Genomic DNA, 19,482 nt, shown 5'->3' with positions numbered 1-19,482 from the left:
AAGTGAGCACTTCCCGGACGGTTGCCGAAAAATTACTATTTTCGGCAACGCTTTTTCTCTGAGAAAGTAGCATTTCCCGGCGTGTTGCGTACAATATTTTTTCGGCAAACGTGTAGAATAACACTATCGCTGCTGCTTGTCATATTTTATTGCGATCGTGATCAAAAAACATGCAAATTTTTGACAACTAATTTCATATGAACTGTCAGCCGTTATCTCGGTTGCTATGGTAATGATCAACTGCATTTATTAAAAATATACCTACCAAGATTTTCATATTCACAATGACACGAATGACGTGATTCGTACTTTCCGGACTAGGCCGGGAAATGCTACTTTCTCGGAGAAAAAGCGTCCGGGAAGTGCTCACTTCCCGGACGGTTGCCGAAAAATTACTATTTTTTCAACATTTTAACATTTTCAAATTAATAAATGTTCTTCTTTGAATGTAACCAGAAGAAAAAATCTAACGAAGTTCACAGATTATTATAGATAGGCACTAGGTTGATTTGCCTTGGAAAACTGTAAATTTTGATGATTTTTATAGTTTGATAAAAAAATTATTATTATCGTTATATATTATTGAAAAAAAAAAAGTGATTTCATTTGTTATGTAAATTGTTATGTCTACATTTGAAACAGCACAAGTTTGTATGATAACTTTAAAACTAATGGCAATAAAAAAATAAATTTTTACACTAGTGGATTCTACTGAACAAAGTGCCTCACGGATGTTTTTGTTTCATGTTGATAGCACCAATAATATTAGAACTTTTCATTTTACACCTATTTCCAATTTTCTCTTATAGTTTGAAAACAGTTGAATTTAGGAGGTTGCTGTTTTCAATAAATCTATTCTCTCAGAAATTGGTTTGTTTGTATTCAGGGATTTTGTGGAAAGAAAAATGAAATAGGTTGTCAAATGAAGAAAATTACACGTTTGATTAATTTGATTTCCGCGTGATTTCCGAAAACGGGACAATTTTGGGTCCCGGTGCTGAGTCTCGGGGCAAATAATCAGAAAAAGGGATACTCCCGTTCATAACGGGACATCTCGCCATCTCAGTTATATACGATAAGAAGTTTAAAAATGTTATTTACAAAATAGGGAATATGGTTTACCTAGAAAACGGACAAGAACTATCTAATACTCCTGAAAAACAAAATCCAATTTATTCAGGACAGTGAGAAATTATTGAAATTAATTATTTGGTGAACTCTACCATTAAAATGAAAAGAAGAGCGGTCGAAGTTCATAATAAGCATCTAAAATTGGCTTCTATTCCAGGACAATAATATCTCAAGTGAATGATCATTTAGACGACTCATTAAATTTTACTTTAATCCAACCGTCGGCATCGCCTGGCATTTTCTTCGATTACCTCGGCTCAATTAACTTTTGCGGAGCATTATGGAAACTGGTTTCCTACTCTGATCTTGATTTATTCGAACACTAAACTCGGTTAATTTTAATTTGACGCGTACCTGCGAAATACGCCTCCATCCTTCTATTTCAAAATTGTCCCTATGTAAAACTTCGAAAAGTATCATTACTTTCTAGCATTTTTGAGAAAGTCCAGATCTTGAAGGATCAATCCTTCGATCCCAATCGAGAGACAAAATAGGTATTATCAATGGTATTGGATCAACATTCGAAACACCATTATGAGTAATGGAGATGACGATGACACGGATGAACAGAGTGAAGGCGAACGACAAGCATTTCATATCCCATCTGAAAAATCAAATCCGAACTGCACAATCAACCATATAATAAACCCTTCTGTGACTAACATTGGGAAAATACTATTTCAACAACCTGATCGCTATTTTCGATTTACAATTAAAGCAATTGTTAGATGAACAGCTGACACTTCTAACGTTTGTCATTAGCTAAATAAAATATCTAATACTATAACATCAATAACACAGTGTTTTTCGCCAAATCTTCTCAGATACATCATAAGTCTAAACCAATACCTGGAAGAGCTTACAAAAGCACTTCCTGATATATCCCATTTCTTTTCATATATTTCGCCTTCAACGAAGAAATATGCCTTGGATTTAACGTCATTCATGAATATAAAGCATCATTTCTCAAATAAGTGTATCATTTCGTATCCTGAGCGTGGTGCTGATCTTTCGGGTATCATGCAGAAAATGGGAATTTCAACTTTCCTTACACGTCAGACCCTGGTGCCGAGAGTGGTGACCAGGCATCCGCTGGCGTTTGGCCTGTCTACTCGTCGGTCCAACATACTTCGATGGGCACCTGTGTATTGGTTTTCTGAGAGTTCTAATAAGGTTCGATGGGTTTTTATAATTATCGTTTTGTTGTTAATTTTTATAGTTGTAGAAAATTTCGAGTTTTTTATTTCTAGGATGTCTTTTTCTTGTGTATGAAATGCTTATTTTGTTTTATATCTCCTAATTGGGAACTCTCCTCGTGGGTATAATTAATATTTATTTTTATCCCTATCCCAATTACAAACAACAAAAGTCAACAAGTATTTTTTTTTGGCAAAGTTTGATTATCTTACCATCTCTGTCAAAAAGTCATCATTGAATAATTTAGATATATCTGTAACCAATGAGGCCACAAATATTCATATGTACGGAAGCGACTCTCATCTTTTCAATATCAGATCTATTAAGTATTAACGTGGTATTCCTAAGTTATTCGATATGGCGATATAGAGTTGCATTTACATTACCGAAACTTCCTGGTGAGAGTCAAACGAAACTTTATCAGTTTTGACTCGAGGATAGGATAAGAACCGACTAAACTCCGGTTGGAAGCGAAAGCACAGTCAGAGAGCAATAACTCAGGGTTGTCTATACTAGGCATAATTCCCTGTCTTATAGTTCTCCGGATGATTTCAGTGAGCATCAAATTTGTAACACCCTGTACAAATGTTTCATTAACACCAGTTAACCAATGATTATGTTTTCAAACAGACAGGCATGCCCCACTTCAACCAAACTACGCAATTCACACTGGTACTACTGCCCTGAAAACTTCGAAAATAACAAATATGCAAATTGATTTGAAGACAGTTTCACTCAACTTGAACATCATCATAGACAATTTTGGTGATTATCATTTATATTCAACCAAAGCTGAATGAGCTTTTAGCGAATTTGAAAAGAAGTCTGAGTATGGTCATACATATGTTCGACTAATTATTTGACTAATTATTGCAACAATTTTTTTTTATGGAAAAAATCTCCGTCAGGTTGGAGGTGTTATTCCCCTAGTATTCTCATCGGCATGAATTATCATAATAGATATCTTACTAAGCTTATAAAAATGGTGGTAGGATGAACCCTTGGTCGTTCACCTTATATATACTAATAAGTCTAGACAACTCAAAACAATCTTGACATGTTGATCTTGCTCATAAACATTTCAATGTAGTTTGAACCTTAGATTTCTGCTTTAGTATGGACCACTTCCTTTGTATTCTTCAATATATGTATACTAGTGGAATAAATTAAAGGATCAAAATATTCGAAATTCGAAATTTTTAGCGGTTTTTCAAATGGCTGTATTTTCGAAAACAATGGTCGTATCTCAATTTAAAAAAAAATTTTTTGAAGCTTGAAGTTTATAGTTTAGAGATCTCATGATGAAAACATTTTTCAAGCAACGTGTACCGCTCAATCCTAATGAATACAGTGTCTAAAATTTCTGCGAATTTTTTCAGTTTTTATTTTTGGCCTACAGACTTGGAAAAGTTTTTTCCAACTTAACCATTATATGGATGACATAACTTGTTTATTCAGCTTCAATATCCTTTTTCAGAAATTTCGATACGAGCATTTCTCTCTGAAATATCGAACTTTGAATTGAAAAAGGACCTTTTTGTCTTTAACCATCAATATCTCACCAATCAATGATTGCACAGAAAATTTAGGGGATGTTTTGAAATCTTGAATGATTTCTCTACAAGAATTAGCTTTGGTATTCTCGGAAAAAAATTCTCTTCGTTCTCTACATTAATTTGAAAAGTTGATAAACAATTGATAAAATTTGAATCGAAAATCGTGATCCTTTCATTTTTTGAAAATTCGATCGGATGAAACAAAAAAACCGCTCCATGGATTGAATCGAAATTCTCTGGCATTTTTGTGGTGATATTGAACTGTAAAACGCACAATCAACATTGATGGTTTTTTCGATATTTTCAATTCAGCGCTTGATTATCCAAAAAGCTTCCAAAAGCGCTTTTTTTATCAACTTTTCAAATTGATGTAGAGAACGAAGATAATTTTTTTCCGAGAATAACAAAGGTAATTCTTGTAGAGAATTCATTCAGGATTTCAAAACATCCCCTAAATTTTCTGTGCAAACATTTATTGGTGAGATATTGATGGTTGAAGACAAAAAGGTCCTTTTCAGAGAGAAATGCTCTCATCGAAATTTCGAAAAAAGGATATTGAAGCTGAATAAACAAGTTATGTCATCCATATAGTGGTTAAGTTGGAAAAAAATCCAAATCTGTAGGCCAAAAATAAAAACTGAAAAAATTTCGCGGAAATTTTAAACACTGTATTCATTAGGATTGAGCGGTACACGTTGCTTGAAAAATTTTTTCATCATGAGATCTCTAAACTACAAACTTCAAGCTTCAAAAAGTTTTTTTTCGAATTGAGATACGACCATTGTTATCGAAAATACAGCCAATTGAAAAACCGCTTAAAATTTCGAAAATTTATATATTTATGCATTTAATTTATTGCCTAGAGGACAATTTGAATTATCATTGTATTGTTGAAATAATAAATATTTTCATGTATAATTAATTGAAAAATACCTCACCTTCCCGACCAATCACACATATATCGTAAGTAAACCAGGAAGCTGGATCTGCAAAAATTATGTTTTTAATTCTCGAAATACGTATCAAATCATGCCGATAAACTCGATATGATTCAAAACCTTCTTTTTTCGCTACTCATTCTACAAATTCTAGCAATTGCAATTATATTCGTCTGGATATATAGGGTTCTTTCATCTTATGCACTCTACCATATCCTTAAAGGATTTTCCGTTAGAATTCGTAAGGAATTTACTACTAGACATGTTAGGGCTGTCGACAATAGATCCTCACTCGTTCATATTATTTTTATTCTGATTCAGTTTATTGATTTGTCCAAAATTCTCTTGAATATTGGCTAGTTTTTTCCGGATATGTTAGGAAATGTAGCGCCTTTGATCTTTTGGAAAAAGTGTTTGATAAGAAATTAGGTATATGAAATCGTTTCCACTTCTTCACTATTTTCATAATCAACAATTATTATTATTATTGAAATAATGAAACTTGTGAATGTAGTCATTTCAATGAATTTCCGGAATTCTTCAAACGACCATTCAACTAAGTTTGAAGAAAATTTGATACTGACTGATTTGATAATGGTAGTTGAAACTTGAAAAGTAAGGTTAAAAGTTTCGAAGTTGCAAAACCGCAATATTACTTGAATATTGTATGCAGCCAAGCTAGTTGTTTGAATAAATTTCATCTAGAGAAGTTGCTGTGAAGTAAACGAATTATGTTTCATAACAAAAAAAAAACAATCAACACAAATGTGAGTTCAAGTCCTGAGATTTTAATCATTCGTTCATTCATGCACCTATGCGACCTTCTGAAATTTGGCATGAACATTCTGGTGATTTTTCCATATTATCAATATCAACCAAATTCAACAGTCACATGTTATTATGTAACATGTTGTTACTGTTATTATTCAAAAGGTGTTCAAACTTTCCTTTGGGTTTGGACAGAAAAACTCATAATGTGGAGTTCAATTGGCAGATTTTATGTTTTGTATGAGTAGAATCAGTTAATGTGGTATGTGGGAGAAATTAGTGCTAATGAGAGTTAATATTTTTTTACTGGTATCGTTTGAAGCTGCCTTGGACTGTGAAAATGTCAGGACTTGCTGATCGAACGGAACGGCTGATTCGAAATTATAATTTCGGATAGAATAAGAAAAAAGTACGACAACAACGAAGAGATTATACATTTATTATTATACATTTATTATTGTCGATTTCAACAATGGCTGTGGATCAATTTTGATATTCAATTTCCACAAGAAATTTAGGCGAAGCTTTTTTTTTGTTAGAGGAGTACCTAATTCTCATCTACGAACTACTTACTCCAATGTTGAATACCTAGTGTGGAACTCTAGCAAATAAAACTAACCTGTTGTTTGGAATATACAAGTTATCCCGATCTGAGATGGCGGCAATTGGATTGACCTGTCACCTTTCGAATGCTTTTTGAAATTATATCGGGTGTCCCAAACTCGATGGCCTATTAGACGTTTCTGGAAAACTAATCATAATTTTGAGCTGAAAATTTGCACATTGGGGTTTGAGACAATGATCTTTCTCCCTAAAATATTTTCAGATCTCTACAACTTCCGGTTATACCGGAAACAGACTACTACTTCCTCATTTCAAATGGCACACCCAGTATATTATTGCATCATTAGATAGCTTTTTTGATGGCAATTTCGGCAATATGCCATACCTTGGTAAAAATTCAACGGTTCATGAGTTATTGGGATTCTTATGAAAAATAAGGTGGCGATGAGGACTCACATTTTTTTGAATATTTCAGCAGAAAAAGCCTTTGTCGAAAAAAATTTGTTTTGTTTCGTTTACGCAAATACGTAGTATTATAAGACCGTTTTCGGCTTGGACCAAAATGTACAGGGTGTTTATAAGAGGATCATGAACTTGGACAACTCAAATTCATCAAAACTCAAGATTTTCAAATTAGAACCTATATTTTTTATTATTTCAGTCGATTCTACGTACAAAAATAGTGGGGGTTACTTCAGCAAACCATATACCTAAAATGAATACTTCAAGAGTTATCGGGGAAGAACTTCAAATGAGGAAAAACCGCTATTTATAACTGTGGGAATAACTGTCTGTTACTTCCGTAAAACACAGAAAGAAAATAAAATTCGCTGTTTCCATAACTAAATTTGACATATCAAGAATTGTAATGAATTATTCGTAATTGAAAATTGTATTGGTTTATGGATTTCTCAACAATACCAACGAAAAATTAATTAAAATTCATGAAATGTAAAATTTAGTTATCCAAACATCGAATTTTATTTTCTTTCTGTGTTTTACAGTAGTAACAGACAGTTATAAACAGCGATTTTTCCTCATTTGAAGTTCTTCCCAATCTTCCCTGATCACTCTTGAAGTATTCATTTTAGGTATATGGTTTGCTGAAGTAACCCCCACTATTTTTGTACGTAGAATCGACTGAAATAATAAAAAATATAGGTTCTAATTTGAAAATCTTGAGTTTTGATGAATTTGAGTTGTCCAAGTTCATGATCCTCTTATAAACACCCTGTACATTTTTGGTCCAAGCCGAAAACGGTCTTATAATACTACGTATTTGCGTAAACGAAACAAAACAATTTTTTTTCGAGAAAGGCTTTTTCTGCTGAAATATTCAAAAAAATTTGAGTCCTCATCGCCACCTTTTTTTTCATAAAAATCCCAATAACTCATGAACCGTTGAATTTTTACCAAGGTATGGCATATTACCGAAATTGCCATCAAAAAAGCTATCTAATGATGCAATAATTTACTGGGTGTGTCATTCGAAATAAGGAAGTAGTAGTCTGTTTCCGGTATAACCGGAAGTTGTAGAGATCTGAAAATATTTTGGGGAGAAAGATCATTGTCTCAAACCCCAATATGCAAATTTTCAGCTCAAAATGATGATTAGTTTTCCAGAAACGTCTAATAGGCCATCGAGTTTGGGACACCCGATATATTGCCTGACCAGCACTTTTGGGGAAGATTCTCTGACTAATCGTTTCAAGTATTTACCAAGATTTTTGGAACTGCAGAAATTTCTTCAACGGTGGTAAGTTCGCCTCATGATGGAGTTCGGTATTGCGAAAACCTGGGTCCGTTGAATGAGTTCCTGAAGAATTTTTGACTTTTCGAATTGATGATGAAATTCTGTTTTGAGGGAATTGTAGTGTTGGGCATAATCGGATGTTTTCAATAATCGGTTATTCGATAACCGAGCATTTCAAAAATCGGATGTTTATTCGAATAAAAATCCTCGTATGTGATATGACCTTCAATGTGTTAAAAATGTTTTAATACCGTCAGCAATAGCCAAAGATTCCCGAATACGTTGCGCTAAGTAATAAACTACACATTTCATCACTTGGTAGACATTTGGATCATTCAGTCACCGGGAACAATTCATTACTCAGCTGAATATGCGTCTTCTGGAAATCACTCTGATGCTTGAGATTTATGTCATTCATGAAATATTTAAATTTTTTATTCCATTCACACCAATAATTAGGGAATACTTGAGTTTCTATTCCAAATTTATTTGAAACTGGAGTTTAAGTTTCATAAATTGTAAATAATATGCATTTTGCATGTCAGAGTGATCTCAACAAAATATACATTTTCTGAATTGAAGTCAGAAAAGTAAAAAGCCATCAATGAATTATTAGAAACTCTTATTCCTATAAAATGAAAGGGGATAGCTCTCATACATTTCAGTTCGAATGTTCCAACGAAAGTAATTTCATCTTGGAACGATTAATTATTTCCGAAAATAAAAATGCGTCCTGGAGCCAAGAAGTCATTTGTTTGGAAATACTTCAGCAAACAGCAAAGCTGATAATCAAGTGGCTGGATGTCTATTTTATGAAAAATTTCCAAATATTTTGGAGGAACAACTTATCTTCCATTTCAGTTTTCACCATTCAACGCCGATAAATTCAAATATAGTTAACCTCAGTTTTCAGTGGTGGTGCCGCGAAATTTCCCAAAAAAAAAAGATCACCCACACACACATATTCTTCGCTGATCAAGTCCAAGTTATTTTGTTATTGGTTATTCCTAAATCCTAATTCTTTCTTATCACGATTTAATTTACGAGCACGAGAATCGGAAATGTACACGAGAATTCATCGTCGAGTACGAGTAGATACAGCATATGAATTACGAAATCAAACGAAGACTTTCGAGATGCGAGTCTCCGCACTGAAGATAGAGGGCCGAGTATTTAGCGATGCGAACATTTCGATGCTCGGATGTTACCGAGCATTTTAAAAATCGGTTAACCGAGTATTTCTATCCGAGGATGCCCATCACTAGAATTTAGTTCTTTTCCTGGCTTCGTGATGAAAATCATAATAACCGTGGCTCTGTTCCATCTATCGGGAAAATATCAAAATTTTCGGTTGATTCGGTGAACTTCAATCTATTATGTCTTTCTCATTCGCATTGGATTCATGCAATTTCCAATATGCATAGGGCCATAGGCACAGGATTGTGATCCGAGCTTGGTGCGTTAATGGTGGTGAGGTCGATTTCCCTGTTGATATTTTTCATCGTGGTAATGTCTACGATATCTGGGTTTCCTGATGAGAACTTGCGGTATGTTGGTTCCTCTGAGGCCATTATCACAATTTTGGGGTTCTCCGTAGTGAGCGGATGATGCCATTGGGATTTCTGGTTCAGCGATTCCATTCGTGATGTTTCATGCTGCAATCGTAGGAGTGTTGTCCGAGAATACGTCTTGAAGGTTTGCTTTAACGAGAAAAAAAAGACCATTTGAAGTTATAATCAGTTATTACGAAACCTATCACTTCCAGTTGTTGTGGAGTTGGTGATGCTAGTGTAACAGAACTGTCTTATGAGCAGGGCCACCACCAGGACCGGCAAACCGGACATTTGCCGGGTGCCAATTTGAAGGAGCGCAAAGTCAAAACAAAAAATGTTTTTTCTCCTATTGACAGCCAATATTTATTTGCAGACACATATCAATCAACAAAGTATTACTTTTCCTGTCTAGGCAGCAAAATAACTTCTTTCTTGCCTAGGTAGCAAAGTGATTATTCTTATTTTTAGTTATCCAAGTTCATGATCTTCTGATGAACACCCTGTACATTATTCGTCCAAACCGTAAAGGTCTTATAATATTACGTATTTTCAGAATCGAAAATGAAAAAATTGTTTCAAAGAAATAATTTTTGCAAAAATATTTAAAAAAAATGTGAGTCCTTATCGTCACCATTTTTTTCATAAGGAGCTCATCATCATGAACCCTATGTTTTTACTAAAATATGGCATATTGTTGAAATTGCCATCCAAATCACTATTTGATTATAAAATAATATACTAGGTGTGCCATTTGAAATAAGGAAATAGTAGTCTATTTTCGGTATAACCTGAAATTGTTGAGATTTGAAAATATTTTAGGTAGAAAGATCATTGTCTCAAACCGCAGTTTGTTTTCCATAAACGTCTAATAGGCCTTCGCGGTGAATCACCCTGCATATGTATACATAGTTATAGTTGTCAGGTCTCCAAGGGCGCATGAATGGCCTAGCGTTCAAAGCCATCCTTATACCCATAATCGAATATTAATATAGATTACTCTCACATACATGGTGGCTGTGAGATATCGCTTCAAGTCCACTGCCTCAAATTATGAATTCATATTGACCTTTCTGATACGCATTCTATCCTCAGTTAGTTTCATGGTTGGTTGGACAGCTCGAAAGCAAATTCATCAGGGTATATCATATCATCTTGTTCGTTGATCGTTACAGGAATATTCCCGTCCGTTTTATTTTCATCTCACCGAGTTTCTCTCAATGCTGCTCATAATAAGTAACAAAGCCTTTGGATTCAGTGCAGAAAAATTGATTAGAATTTTGTATAATTCATGTTGAAAGTTCTAATTATGGACTCGAATTGCAGGTTAACTAAAAGAAGTTCTGAATTTTGAAATATATATTACAAAGACTAATTTCTTAATTTCAGCGAATCACAAACGCGCAATTTTATTTTAAAAATGGTTTTTAGATGAAAAAAACTGTATGACAGCACCTGTCAGCAGTTTTTTTTAGTTAACCCGCAGTAGGATGTCTAAAAACCTGGTGTATGGACTGATTAGCTTTTGTTTTGCCAATTTTGAGAATATTATTTCAAGCTTCTATTGGCTAGGATCGGGTTTTAATTGATGTATCCTATCAAAATCAAAGGAAAAAAGATCGAAATGAAAGGTATGACATTGCGGCGCCGCCAAGAAATAAAACTAATATTTTCAATTTGGTCGAATGTCATTCCATTCAAAAATTGACGAGTGCATTCACTATGTTTTTAGACATCTTAACCCGCAGCAAAACTTGACAGCTGTTGTCACCAAATTTTAGAATTTCAACGCGTTTTACCAGAGAGGCTTCGTGCAGGTGCAAAAATTCTTGTCTTCAACTCTGATTTTTGTAGCCACCAGCACTTACGCTTTTTGTTGAAATATTATTTAGAAACTTGTTTTTTCGATTATATTCGGAAAAATTAGATGCCGTTATAATATACTTAATTGTAAGGTGAAATTTGATTTCAGGGTTGATACTGAATATATTTATTGTTTACGATAGAACTATCATTTGATAGGCAACGTTTCGGGCAGTGCCCTTTTTCAAGCCTGTAAAATATATAAAAAACATACCTAATAAAACACCACATAAACACCGCAATAAACGAACAATAGATAGATGTCTCAATTCTGCCTGCGTCCATTCTGCTGACGTGGTCGTTCGATTGAAACAGTCGTTCACCACAATTGTTTCGGATCATATGGTATTCTTATTGTTTTACCATTTCACATTTTTGTGAGTTATAAACGTGTTTTCAACTGTTATTTCTACCACTATATTTATTTTTCAACCTACGCTCGAATTGGACCTAGCTTGTGCCTGTGATTTAAACATTTACCAACCAATTCTATTGCAAAATGTCTCAGTCTCACTCTCCTGGAGAATATGCAGAAATGCATTACATTTAAGAGCTATGTGCCGGAAATGCTCCGCAGGCATCACGGATATATCGCGAGTATTTCCCTAATCGTGAACGCTATTCCGACCGCAGAACCTTTTTTCTCGTGAATAATGCATATTTAGAGGGACGAATTCCCGAAAGTGTACGCGAACGTTCTGAAGGAAGACCCAGAAATAGGGAAACAACAAGTGCTGGCCGAAGCGGGAAAAGATCCTTCTACTAGTGTTCGACGGATTTCTCGAATACCGGCATAGCAAGAAGAACTGTATACCGCATTTTGAGGAAAAATAATTTGTACAGGGTGGGCAAATAAGCGAGGTAAGCGGCTATATCTCAGGATCCACTCATCGTAGAGACTTGCGGTGAAAAATTTTACCACTAAAGTGAACAAGAGAACACACTGGAATTTGTTTTGAAGTTCATACCTCTACCGCTAGGGGGCGTAATAGCTACTGTCGAGTAGAAAAATGAATTTTCCTCGAAAATGTTTCATATGAAGTTGAAGAAAAAATATCATCACTTGGAAAATTCTCTATCTTTTTAAATTGTCACTTTCGATTTTACGACATCAAATAAGGATAGGTGAAAGGGAGAAATCTGACTGATTGAAACGCCTGTAACTTCAGTTTAGCACAACATTTTTGAGCAAATTAGATTTCGTCTGGAAGATAATGTCTTGTCGATTGAGGACAAAAAATACTCATGATTAATTTGTTTTTGCTGCTTTCGATAGGGGGCGCTAAGTCAGAAGTTCATTGTTTTGTTCATTTTACTCCGAAATTGCATCTTCCGTAGACTTATTTTTTCTAAATCCAAATTGGCGGTTAGTTAATATTTTGTTTTTTTCAAAAAAATTTTCAATTCGCATCTTTATACACTTTTCGAACAATTTGGCAAAGTTATTAATTAAGGATATGGGCCTATAATTTGTTGGTAGACTTTTATCTCCTGACTTAAATACTGGCTTAACTATGGAAACCTTCCATGCATCTGGAATTGAGTTCGATTCTATACATTTATTATATGTATATATGGAGCAATGGACTTGTTAACATTTTATGATAATGCTGAATTATCTCTGCAGTAACTCCATCATCTCCAGGAGATGACCGAGGTTTAAGAGATCTTATATGCGGGATCGATTCATTTTCAGTAATTGGTCTAAGATCTAAGCACATAATGAGATTATCTACAGAAGGTACATTTGAATATAAACGTTCAAATAGAGACCAACTCAGAATTAAAAAACTGCGTACCAAATTAATGGATAGTTAGTTCATCCCCGAATACGTTATAGTCATCAGAAAAAGATATAAATATGAAATATAAAAATGTTCATATCAGAAAAAATAACCCTAGCAGCACATATTCCCGATGTATTCCATTCAAAACTGAAGTTGAAGAACTATACAATGTATTATTACCCTACTCCAGTAGTGAGCAGGAAGCAAATATCCAGCTAAAAATATCCGGCGACTCCTCCCTCATCAGGACCTCAGCTCCTCAGTATATTCAGTTTATCTGAGATGCCTTGAATGTTGACACGTAGAATGCTCAAGGATGATTCACGGAAGGGGGAAGATTCATCCCTTTTAGGTTGACTGGAAATACTTCAATACAGATGCGATTGGGATCCCCATTTGGGAAAAAAACTTGAACTTTCTGATGGAATAACGTTATTTGATGTTGGACATCATAGTGTACATTTGAACTTCAGGTCGGGTATCCAAAAATTAAAATCCCGAAATAGAATACCCGCAGGCCGAAAGTTTTCATTCATACTTCATTTTTGCCTTTAAATCTTTAGATGCAACTCCAACTCTTAATAAAAAATTATTTTCTTTTTTCAATTCAATTCAATTCAAATTCAACAAAATCACCCGATATATCATTCACAGATATTACGAGTTTCGAATCACCTTTTAATAATTTTTGGTTATAATTTTTGAACATTTGAATCAATGAAAATCATTCTTCCCTGGTAGCCTCTTTTTGACTGTCGTAATTTGAGATTACTACGTTAATTTGTAATGCTGGCTTCTTTGAATTTTGGTAGGGCTGTTGCCGGGTTCTATTTTTCTGGGTTTTTGACGGATGCAAAGTAATTCTGTCGTTTCTCAGCATTCTATGTGTATTGTTTTGTTGGCTTTTGTCATATTCGTAGTTTTCTTCATATGTTTCCACATTATTAGAGAGGTTTCTATTCTGCAACCTCAATCGAACTCCACTTGTTCAGTCTCACATCCACTACAAGTTTATTTCTTGATATGACCCGTAATTGGTACTATTTACTCAGAAATCTGGAGTTCGGGGTAGTTTCTGTAGAATTCTGCGAATAACCTTTTATTCTCTCCAATTTTTGTCACATCAAGGTGAATAAATTGGTATTATTGTTTAATTTTAAGAGTTTGTTTATTTCATAAGTGTTCTTGGTAGACCTGCTTAGGTGAGTGATGCTTGAGAATCCTGCGCAGCCCTTCAGCAGTCGATGAAATCGTATTATGATTCTCTCAGAATTTTGAATTTTTGTAGACTTTTGTTCGACAGACGACCGTTTCCTTAGCACTCTGTCTCTGACATCCTGCATACTTATATAATATATCCAGCCAGCGTCGGCTCCAGACATGACTTGACGAACTCCGAATATATCAAGACAAAAAATATGAGGCATTTTGTCTACTTCTCCCTCCCGCCACTGACTTGATCTGGATCATTCATTGTATTTCATTCCATAGAGGCTGATAAATATCAAAATTGTATCAATTTTCAATATTTTCCTCTATCAGTTTCGTCATAAATCAAAAATACATAACGTAGCCTTTCCGGATGTTCAGATGAAGTCCGTTGTATTTTCTGACGTCGAATATACGATTGAGTTTTGTTAACATAATTTCGGGACAATAGAAATGATATTTTTCTTCTCCTATTGAATTATATTGTCATTCATTTACAAGATGTTCTATTCATACCTAATTCCTACATCTACAGCTATTGATAAATCAAATGTTTTACTTTAGTGGATAATTTGCTATTGAATTTTGTATTTTCATTCATGAAAGCTCTATCGTTGAAAACTCCAACGACGATGTATTTGGAGCATTCTTTCGAGATCAACTGCTTCAATATTATATTTTTACTTTTTTTTATTATGAATTGATAACTGTTTTTTCTGGTTTTGGGAGTTTTAATGATTCAAAAAGGATTTTTCTCATTTATACTCAGTGGAATAATTTTGTACCGGAAAACTTGGGTATCATTGGAGGATAAAGAATAACGAGAAAGAATTCAGAGAAGAATTCAACTACCAAAGTTGAAAAACCCATTTCTCACGATCAAACTCTAGGGTTATTGCAGGGAATGTTAGTCCTTTCGCTTAGGGCAAGAAAAGACTGGAAAAACCTCGAGGCTTACTATTTCAACGAGCAGACGGTATAGGTAGAATTAATCTTTTCCTTAATTGCTTCGTACTACCCTCTAGTTGCGAATGCGAATGAAAAACTTCAAGGAGAGAAATTGCAGGAGTTTGTAAGAGTCATTTTGGCACTTAAAGATAACATTGAAAATGGTTGTTTTGATATAATTACATATATTCGTCGTAATTAGTTATGGAGACATTATCTTGAGGTCGTTTTCATTCCATGTTTGTTTTCACCTTTTTTTCCCAATTGCAACTATTTTTGGATGATTTCACTTAGGAACCTATATTTTTGATTATTCCCATCAAAAAATTTCAATCAATCATATAAACGCATATGATACAAATTACTTAGCAGCGAACCAATATTTTTGACTATTTCCCTCAAAAAATTTCAAACTTTCATATAAACGCATATGATACAAATCACAGCAACGAATCAATATTTTTGAATATCGATGTAGAGTGAAAATATCCGGGTATTTGCACGTGTGCTTTTGGTGATTATATATATATATTATATGTTCTGATGAACCAATAAAATCCGTAAATTTTTCCAAAGTTACGTCGTATTGATTAGTGGATCGTTATGGTGTTTTGCCTCCTGCCTTATTGGGATCATTTCCATAGTAACTAACATTCTTGGACATTCGCCAAAAAATATAAAAGCTCAGCGGAATGTCATTATATCATCAAAATGCAGTGCTTTGTTTAAAGTTATTGAAATTTCTCGCTATATAATCGTAACGAATAACAACTCGAGCATAGAGAATATATTTCGATTAAACAAACCTCTTCATTCGACGTAGTTCGCGAAACACCACTCGAGCTATGTCTCGTGAATCGGTGTATAATCGAATATTGTCTATGCTCTTGTGATATTATAACTGAATATTTTTCTGACGTTTTCTGACGTTTTGAATTGAAAATTAAAATAAACGGGGACTTGAAATCAACTAAAATCTGAACATAAAGGGAGGGGAGATGAAATAGAGAATCAAGTATCAAGATATGACAGTAGATAATAGACATACATGAGAAACCTTTTAGTGGTAGTGGTTCAAACAAACTCAGAAATGAGTAGACTCACCATTTATAGGAAGAAAGGGTGAAATGAATCAAAATACGTAACTGAGAATGAGCGAGTCAATTGCAAGACTTCAAGTAGTAACATATGATTCGCAGCATTGGATATAAAGTCGAATGTCATATGTCAAGAAGAATACAAGTGACTGAAAGTAAACTGTTGAAAGCTGAATATGCCGTGGTTCGTAAGACATCACAGCAATAACTCAGAATGGAAAACTGTCAACGATTTCCTAAAATGAAAGCCCGAAAGAATTTTCAAAAAAGCAAGTCAACATCCAAATAATTAGATACTTCAGAGAAATCGTGTGCTAAAAAATATCTGATCCTATATAGAACGGAGAATCAAACTCAATCGATAAATACTGGGGCTCTAGGGAGTATCAGATAAATAATTCTAATAATTACCAAATTAGTGGCCAGTGAGATTCACAAACAAAACTCCAATTATGGTGATTTCAGTTCATATTTGTATCCACAATTAATTCAAATTAAAATACATTTATCGTTGATTATTCGATCGAAGTCCTTGATGTAAAAACGCGAGAGCATTTTGTGGATGTATATTAGTGATATGTTTTTTGATTTGAATCCATGTTTAAATCGATTTAATTCTTTTTCAGGCCATGTGATCGAAACGTGAAAGATGTGGAGTTGATCTCAAGCAGATTACGTCGGGTTGATCAAATAGGACGCTTACCTAACTCAGTGCTTCAACAACTTGCCCTTTGCGGTTATTATGAGGATTTGGAGAAAGGTGTAACACGTGAGTAGCTTTAGGATAACATTCTAGTTAGTACATGATTAATTTATTATTGGTATGCTGATCAAAAATTTGTTGAATTTTGTTTACTGCTACAAAGCAACCTCCTTAAAGTGCAATATTGGATATAATCATTCAGTCACTGAAATGAGAAATTATAGGGTGATGAGTAAAACAGAATTGCGAAAGTGTCGATTTATTACAATGATTTCCAATGATCAATGTGTCATGTAGAGACCACAGTAAGTAATGCAATCGCTATGCTAGATGTAAAACAGATCAACCAAATAAAAAACGTAAATAATACTCTATTCGATCTGATTTTTGTCTCTCACGATAACGTCGAGGTATTTGGAGCGAGTGATGAATTTATTGGTTGCGATCCCCATCATCCTCCACTGTGCTTCGATATTCCATTTGAGAATATTAGGAGTAAACGAAATCGATAATCGTGAATATTTCATGGATTTCAAGGCAGCGAATTCTGAAGGAATCATATCGTGTTTGTCTCAAGCAGATTGGAATCTTTTAATTTATCATGATTTGGCCTCTAGTATCACCGCTTTTCACGAGGTGATCGTAAAAGATTACGTCCCCAAAAGTTTGAAATCAAAAGGCAACTTTCCCCATTGGTTCTCCGCTGACTTTAAAAAGCTGATTTCAAGTAAAAAAGCAGCTCATAAAAAATACAACTCGTAACAGTGACGATTATGACGATTTCGTCGTAATAAGAGAAAGGTGTAAAGCTGAAAACAGAATTTGTTTCAGTGTGTACGTGGCTAATGTAGAACAGTCTATTCGTGGTGATCCCAAATATTTCTGGAAGTTCATTAACGATCTCAAACAGGATAGAGATCTACCTAATTCGATGGTCTTGGGCGAGTTAATATCTGATGAACCTCTTGAAAAAGCTAATTTCTTCAAAAATAATTTCTCGGGTGTGTTCAAATCAAGCAATCCCAGGGATGTGAACATCCAATATGAGAATAATATCAACTTAAATTATTGCACTTTTGATGTTGAAGAAGTGTTGATAGGTTTGCGATAGTTGAATGAAAAAATGACGAAACACCTGATGGCTTACCTGCTATTATATTTTTGAAGTGATGTAGTGGTACCTTAGCAGGCCCTTTATGTAATTTATTCAATCTTTCAATAAAATCGGGCATTTTTCAGTTCAGTGGAAGCTAAATTTCATATTTCCAATTTTCAAATCGAGTTATAGAATTTAGGTAGAATATTACAGACCTATTTGTAAATCTTCTTACATCGCGAAATTATTTGATTCGTTAATTGTTGCAAAGATATCCCCCCTTTTCAGCAATATTTTGATAGACGAACAACATTGTTTTATCTGAAAAAGATCGGTTACAACAAATTTACTGACCTATTCGGATTTTTTGATCGAATCTATGAAGAAAGGAAAGCAAGTGTATTCAATATACACAGATTTCAAAACAGCCTATGATTCTGTAGCGCACTGATTGCTTATCACTAAAATTGAAGCATTAGGAGTTAAACCCCCGCTTTTAGATTGGTTAGCTGAGCGTATTAGCTGAATAATTCTGCAAGTTCCATATTGTGGCGTGCTCTCCGACGAATTTGTTATAGAATCCGGAATTTTGCAGTCATCACCACTATTAACACTATTATTCCTTGTATTTATCAACAATTTTGGAAGGGCGATCAGATTCAGCTTGTTCTGGCTGTTTGCTGACGAATTAAAGTTATTCAGGCAAGTTTCTTCTTCTGTTGATTGTGAGCTTCTACAACGGGATCTCGATGAATTGATGAATTGGTGCCTAGAAAACCACATGGAATTTAATATTAACAAGTACCAGGTGATGAGGTTTGGAAGACTAAAATCTCCGTACAAGTTTAAATATCATTTGAATCAGGAATCTCTTATAAGCACGATTGTAATTAAATACTTATGGCCAGTTGCTCCATTTGCCTAAACATTGATTAAAAATTTAAACATTGATTACCTTTTGATTTCTTAAGAGAAATCAGAAAGTAATCAATGTTTACATTTTAATCGATGCTTAGGCAAATGGTGCAACTGTCCAATAGGAATCTATTTCGATTCAAAAATGAGTTTTATCCCTCACACTCAGTGCATCACCAATAAGGCTTTCGAAATGCTGGGTTTCATTAAGAGATCATTGAAGGAATTTAATGATGTGAATGTTTTGAAAACAGTTTTCTGCTCGAATGTAAGGAGTATTTTAGAGTATTCAGCAGTGGTATGGACGCCATATTATATTGTCCATAGACAAAATATTGAACGGGAACAGAGGAAATTTCTGAAGTGGGTATCGTATAAAACTGGGTTGTCAATGTCATCCTAAAATT

The 19,482-nt window shown here is 34.2% G+C and overlaps 1 protein-coding gene across 9 annotated transcripts in view; it reads left to right on the top strand.

Annotated features, from left to right (window-relative positions):
* Positions 1 to 19,482, top strand: part of LOC123679837 (rap guanine nucleotide exchange factor 4) — a 697,170-nt gene that overhangs the window by 22,775 nt on the left and 654,913 nt on the right. For 8 of the 9 annotated variants that reach the window (XR_006747440.1, XR_006747443.1, XR_006747444.1 and 5 more), the window contains exon 2: positions 16,988 to 17,130. Coding sequence is in view for 1 of the 9 variants with exons in the window: in XM_045617360.1 (XP_045473316.1) it covers positions 16,988 to 17,130 (143 nt within the window). In the remaining 8 variants the exon portion in view is untranslated. Of the gene's footprint in view, positions 1 to 16,178; positions 16,817 to 16,987; positions 17,131 to 19,482 lie in introns of those variants that run through there. The other variant, XM_045617362.1, reaches the window with a different exon arrangement.

Source organism: Harmonia axyridis, chromosome 5, assembly GCF_914767665.1.
Source record: "Harmonia axyridis chromosome 5, icHarAxyr1.1, whole genome shotgun sequence".
NCBI lineage: Eukaryota > Metazoa > Arthropoda > Insecta > Coleoptera > Coccinellidae > Harmonia > Harmonia axyridis.
This window is presented reverse-complemented; position numbering and strand designations above follow the sequence as displayed.